Source organism: Terrapene carolina, unplaced genomic scaffold (assembly GCF_002925995.2).
Source record: "Terrapene carolina triunguis isolate 2854851 unplaced genomic scaffold, T_m_triunguis-2.0 Scaffold898, whole genome shotgun sequence".
Classification (NCBI taxonomy): Eukaryota; Metazoa; Chordata; order Testudines; family Emydidae; genus Terrapene; species Terrapene triunguis.
The window spans coordinates 164,168-170,763 of NW_020665249.1; the positions used below are offsets into that span (position 1 = coordinate 164,168).

At 63.9% G+C, this 6,596-nt stretch overlaps 1 protein-coding gene across 1 annotated transcript; it reads right to left on the reverse strand.

Annotated features, from left to right (window-relative positions):
- Positions 1-6: 6 nt before the first annotated feature.
- On the reverse strand, positions 7-6,120 carry LOC112115922 (nectin-2-like). Its single transcript, XM_026660955.1, has 5 exons — positions 5,775-6,120; positions 4,849-5,142; positions 4,544-4,661; positions 2,558-2,706; positions 7-1,212 (listed from the first exon to the last, which is right to left on the reverse strand). The coding sequence occupies exons 1-5, from the start codon at positions 6,061-6,063 to the stop codon at positions 761-763; spliced, it is 1,302 nt and encodes a 433-aa protein (XP_026516740.1). The 5' UTR covers positions 6,064-6,120; the 3' UTR covers positions 7-760.
- Positions 6,121-6,596: the final 476 nt, after the last annotated feature.

Below are 6,596 nucleotides of genomic sequence, written 5' to 3' on the forward strand. Positions count from 1 at the left end.
GGGGGGGGGTGTAAACAGTGTGTCACACAGACACTGGGAGACAAGGGAGAAATGGCACTCCCTAGGGCCCGTGCACACTGGGCGCCCCAGGGCCATCCACCCCCAAAGCTGGGAGGTCACAGACATAGGGTGCGCCTCGGGGAAGCCCCCCCCAAACGGAGAGGGAGTCACAGACTCTCCCACTCTCATTCCAGGTGGGGCAGAATCAGGCAAATCACATCTTGAATCCAGGGAGCTGCGTGGGTCATCTTTTAAAGCGGGAGGGTCTGTGTTCCCCCATTTCCAGCCAGGCTGGGGCACCCCGGCACAGCCCCAGTCCCCCCCCCAACGCCGACGCCTGGCTCAGGAACTACTCTACTGTACAAAAAACAAGGCATCAGCACGAACCTTCCTGTTGGGGGGGCAGGGGGTTGTCATCTCCCCATCCTGCCCCCCTTCCCGGCACTCCAGGGTCCCCAGCCCCATGTGTTCACCCCGAGCAGAGCGTCCCCATCCCAGCACATGGGTGTCAATGGAGCCTTTCCCCCGACACAAGGGCGCATCTCCCCCCACCTGGCCAGGCAGCCGAGACCCGCCTACTGCCTGGGGCTGGCGGGATCACGCGTCAGAAGTCCAGCGTCCATGGCCCCCCAGCAGCTTGTCGCCCCCGGGGAGTTTCCGCGGCCCCCTGAGTTAATCCATCTCTGCTCCCCAGACACTCTCGTCCTCGCCCGCGAGGGGTTCACCCCTCATTGTCTCGGCTCCCCCCAGGGCAGGGCGGTCACACGTAGACAGCCGTCTTGGAGATGATGGACCCGTCGTGCTGCGACTCCATGTCGTCCTCCTCGTAGCCGCTCGGAGCGCCATGCCCGGGGTGGGCGCTGAGCCGCAACATGGGCCCCACCTCGTCAAGCCGCTCCTCCTCCTCCTCCTCGTGCCGCTGGCCGGGATAGCTGTAGGGGCCGGGCCGCTCCCCAGGGGCCCCCTCGCCCGGCGTGGCCTTGAGGGGCCGGTCCAGCTCCGAGTCGGGGCGGTAGATTAAGTTGGGGGGCGGGGCGGCCCCATTGCCGAAGACGCGGGTGGTGGGGTCATAGACGCCCTTGAGAGGGGGCCGGGCGCGGCGCCGGCGGAGCAGGAAGAATACCAGAGCCCCCAGCAGGGCGAGGGCCAGGATGCCCCCGACGAGGCCCCCAGCCACGGCTCCGGCACTGCTCTGCAGCCTCATGGGGTGCTCTGGAGTAGAGAAAAGACGGGGGCAGGGGGTCACTCTCCAAGCTTCGGGGGAGGGGGTGTTGCTCGCCACGTGCCGCTGGGCAGAAGAGCCGCGGATGGAGCCGTTGGGGGCGGGGGGAGGGTCGTGGCGACCCCTTTGTCATCTGAGGCGGCGCTTCCATGCAGAGCCGGGTCCTCCTGGGGCCAAGACGGGGTCTCCCCTCCCTTCCCCGCTCTGCCCAGCGCCCCACAAACTCACACCCCGCCCAAGCCCACAATGCACTTGGGCCCCTGCACGACCCCTCCCCACAATGCACCTGGGCCCCTGCATCCCCATCCCCCACAATGCACCTGGCTGTTGGCACATGCCCCACCCCCTGCCCCCCCATGCATCTGGCTAATGGCACATCACCCATCCCCTGCCCCACAATGCACCTGGTTAGTGATATATGCCACACACACTCCCCCACAATGCACCTGGTTTGCCCTGCCCTCCCACAATGCACTTGGGTATTAACTGCCCCCCCTCCCCTTGACCCCATACTAATGCTCACACATGCTGCCTGGCTGCTGCAGGAGCCTTGCACCTGGGTGCAAATCCTCAGGGCAGATAATTATTTGGCACAGGACAGTCACAGGCATCCCCATCACCCCTAAGAACCAGAGAGAGAACTCAGGAGTCCTGAGGCCAGCCCAGCCCCGCCCCCACCTCCCACCCCTAAGAACCAGAGAGAGAACCCAGGAGTCCTGAGGCCAGTCTAGCCCCGACTCATTAGGAGAAGCTGAAGTTGGGGGAAGATTACCCCAGCTCCCAGGCTGTGGGACCCCTGAGGAGGTGGGGGAGTGGGGGGAAGCCAGCAGGGGTGTGGGAGAGCCCACCACACCCCCAGAAAAGACAATGAGGTGTAACACATTCCCCAAGCAGCTTCCATCAGCTAAGCGGGCCTTTGCACCCCCTCGCAGCCCCTCCCTCGCTCACAGGGCACAGGCTCAAGCAGGAACCAGAGCAATGCCTTGGGGAGAGGGGATGAAGCGGGGGGGGGTGGTTGCAGGGACACCTTCTCTCCCCCAGGATGGGCCCCTTCGCCTCCCAGGGCATGACACAGACACCCTTCCCGCACCCCTGGGAGCCCCACCCCCTGGAATTTACCCAATATCCCTGCATGAGACCCTGCCACCTTCCCCTGGGAGCCCCCCACCCCCTGGCACACAGACACCCCCAGCCCTGGACGAGCCTCCCACCCCTACCCTGCGCTCCTCCAGCCCTTTGAACAGACCCTGGACCCAGATCACACACCCTTCACCCTGCTGGCAGAGGGGACACCCCCCATTCTCAGCCACCGGGGAAGGACCCCCGCGCACTCACCTCGCACCAGGACGGTCTGCTCGACCCGTGTCGTCCCCACGCTATTAGTGACCTGGCAGATGAAGGTCGTGTTCACCGCCACGTCCACCGACTGCACCATCAGCCGGTCGCCCTGTACCTGCACCGTGGGGGGCAGCGGCCCACTGGGGCTGGGGGAAGGGAGGGGAGAGGAGAGACTGGTTAGAGACCAGGGCAGGGGGGTCTGACTCCCAGCATACCCACCCCACACCCTTCTCAGACCTCGGGTTTGTCCTGGCTTCCAGCCCCCTCCCATGTTCTACCTACTAGACCCCACTTCCCTCCCAGAACTGGGATAGAACCCAGGAGTCCTGGCTCCTAGCCCCCCCCACCCCCCGCTCTAACCCACTAGACCCCACACCCCTCCCAGAGCTGGGGATAGAACCCAGGAGTCCTGGCTCCCAGCCCCCCCACCCCCTGCTCTAACCCACTAGACCCCACACCCCTCCCAGAGCTGGGGATAGAACCCAGGAGTCCTGGCTCCTAGCCCCCCCACCCCCTGCTCTAACCCACTAGACCCCACACCCCTCCCAAAGCTGGGGATAGAACCCAGGAGTCCTGGCTCCCAGCCCCCCCACCCCCTGCTCTAGCCATTTGACTCCTTCAGGTGTGCATTCAAAGCAGGAACAACCCCCAACATACTTGCTGCCGTCACACCATGGGGAGCCGGGGGCTGCCACTGGCACAACAGTTCTGAGCTCGGTGCCAGGGGCTGGGTGGGGCCCCCCAGATAACCCCTCCGATGCGCAACGTAAGCGTGGCTGCCATACACCGACCCCCACCCCAGCCGCTCTCCTTTCAGCCCGGGCTCCGAGTGACCCAGCAGCCGGCTGCCCTGCTCCTAGCAGTGGCAGGGGTGGGGGGGCGGGTGCAGCTGTTCCTCCCGGGTGGGTTCAGACCCATCAGCCTCCAAAGAGACAGCCCCCTCCCAGCCAGCCGAGTCTGCCACAGGGACAGGCCAGCCCAGGGTGAGGGGCCCGCCTACAGACAGTGCCCCTCGCTACCCTGGCTCTGGGGAGTTTGGGGCCCCGCTACCCAGCAGAACAGGACCTGAGGCCTCTTACAACCTAGAAAAACAGGTTTGCGAGCTGGTTTATGTTTTCATTTCCTCCTCCCGATGGGAGCAGCACAGTGACCCAGGATCTGCCACCCCTCCTTTAAACGTAATCTCTTTGGACCCTGGAACATCCCTTCTCCCACGATGGGGGCAGAACCCAGGAGTCCTGGCTCCCAGTCCCCCTGCTCTAACCCTCGAGACCCCACTCCCCTCCCAGAGCCAAGGACAGAACCCAGGAGTCCTGGCTCCCAGCCTAAGATTCCTCTCCCCCAGGCCTGGGCCCAGCCCAGCCCCGTCACAGACCTGCTGTGGCCGAGGGAGACGCACCGCTCCCCAGGTCCCAACCCAGCCCGGGCAGGTGCCACGGCTGTGGGAAAGGCGCCCCTCCCCCCCAGCCCAGGTGCTGCTGCGGGGAGAGAGGGCTGAGGGGAGTCCTCTCTCCCTGCCGTAGCCCCAGGGCAGCCTGCACCCCAAACCCCTCATCCTCGGCCTCACTCCAGAGCCTGCACTCCCAGCTGGAGACTTCACCTCCCCTGCCCCCCGCCCCAGCCCTGAGCCCCCTCCCATACTCCGAATCCCTCGGCCCCACCCCCACATGAATTTTGTTATGTACCGTACACCAATATGGAGGGGAGGTGTGACACATCACCTCCATATTGGTGTACATAACAAAATTCATTCCGCACATGGGTAGGAAAAATTAGAGGGAACACTGCCTTCCAGCCCCGCATGCTCTAACCCACTAGGCCCCACTTGCCTCCCAGAGCCAGGGATAGAACCCAGGAGTCCTGGCTCCCAGCCCCCCCTGCTCTAACCCACTAGACCCCAACCTAGGAGTCAGCCAGCGTGTTTGTGGAGGGGGGGGTCTAACAGCAGCCTCTCCTCCTCCATGGGCCTGTGCAGGGACTCACGTGCTCCAGGAGTAATGGGTGGGTTTGGGGTTCCCTTTGGCCGCGCATCTCAGCACGGCCTCACTCCGGCTCACGTACCAGTTGTCATCATAGCCATCGATAGTGACTTGGGGGGGGTCTGTGGAGAGAGCAGAGGAGTTGGTCAGACTCTGCCGGCTGCCTTTTGGGCCCAAGCTATCCCTGCCCCACAGCCAGGGAGAGAACCCAGGAGTCCTGGCTCCCAGCCCTCCCGCTCTAACCCACCAGCCCGCACTCCCCTCCCAGAGCGGCGGATGAGATCCATGAGCCCCGGCCCCGTCACTCACACAGCACGGACAGCACGACCGGGATGTTCTCCGGCGCAGCCAGTGTCCTCTGGCTGATGACGCAGGTGATTTGCTGCTGGTCTGCCGCCGCCGTGGGCACCATGTTGAACTGGCTGGTGACGGTGATGGTGCCGTCTCCATTGGTCACCTCGGAGGCATTGAAGTTGCCGGGGAGGGTGGAGAGCCACTTGATCTGGGCAGGGGGTTTGCCGTTGGCTGAGGTGCAGACGGCCACCGGGATCGTGGTGTTACCCGCCACCACCTTCCGCGACTCCGCCGTGTTGGTGGGCCTGGCTGTGGGGACCAGAGGGCAGGGTTAGCTAGTGGTGTTCCCCAGGCTCCTCCAGCCAAGGTCAGGGGCCCCATCGTACCGGGCGCTGCACAGAGATTGGACTTGGCCAAGCTCCGTGGTAGCAGAACCAGGAGTCCTGAGTCCCAGCCCCCCGGATCCTCCTAGCCAAGATCCCGTCCCTGAAAATCCCTTTCCCAGCAGCTGCCCACCGAGAGCGTCTTGGTAGCCATGTTTTATGATGCTTTCCCCATCGCTAATTAAAGCAATTAGCACAGGCAGTTCTGCCCATGTCAGACACAGGTATGAGGAACCCCGAGGCACCGATTTCACCACTTCCCCTGCCCTGGGAGCGGCGCAGGCTGCATCTGATCCCAGAGGTGTCCTCACAGACCATTCTCTGAGAAGATGGGACCCACAGGCCAAACCATCAGCCCCATACGCCCTTCCCCAGATCAGAGCCAGCGGCCCCTAGAGGGGAAGGCCTGTATCTCATTCCCCCACCCCCACCCCAGCCAGTCCCCTGCCCTGGGGTGGGATTGGCACACCCTAGAGGGGAAGGCCCCATGTGCCATTCCCCCCCCCACCAGTTCCCCACCTTGGGAGCCCCCAGGGACAAACCCTGTGCACCCCTCACCCAGGATGCTGAGCGTGGTGACCCCATCCTCGTTGCCATGAGGGTAGGTGGCGAATTCACAGACGTAGGTGCCCTCGTCACTCATGCGCAAGGGCTGGATGATCAGCGTGGCATCCTGCAGGGAGACGTTCAGAAACCGGATCCTGCCGCTGTTGTCCAAGGGGAAGTTGGGCTTGTGGTCTGGGAGATAGACAGCCACGTTCTGCTTCTTGCCCCCCATCTCCTTCATCCAGGTAACCTGGCTGACTTTGATGTCGGGGCTGGTGGCGGGGAAGAGGCATTGCAGCATGGCCTCATCGCCCACGTAGCCCGTGACTTCATTCCGGACCTTCACCCGCTGCGTCAGCACCACTGTGTGGGGAGAGACAGAGCCAGTTAGCAGGGGCGGGAGGGAATGGCCTACTCCAGCCGCTAGACCCAACGCCGCTCCCAGAGTTGAGATGGAACCCAGGAGTCTGCTCTCCCAGACCCTCCTGATTTGACCCACTGGACCCCACTCCTCTCCCAGCCCCCCTGCTCTAACCCACCAGATCCCATTCCTCTCACAGAGCCAGAATAGAACCCAGGAGCCCCCCTGCTCTGACCACTAAACCCCACTCCCCGCTCAGAGCCAGGAAGAGAACCCAGCCCCCCGGCTCTAACCACTAGACCCCAAGTCCTTCCCAGAGCCAGGACAGACCCAGATGTCCTGATTCACAGCCTAGAGAGACTCAGCTGGTTAGTGATTGGGGGGGGAAGAACAAGAGAGACACACCCCCATGAGTACCCCTGCAGCCCAGAGTTGGCCAGCTCCTCACTGGGGACGCCCCTCTGGCAGGGAGA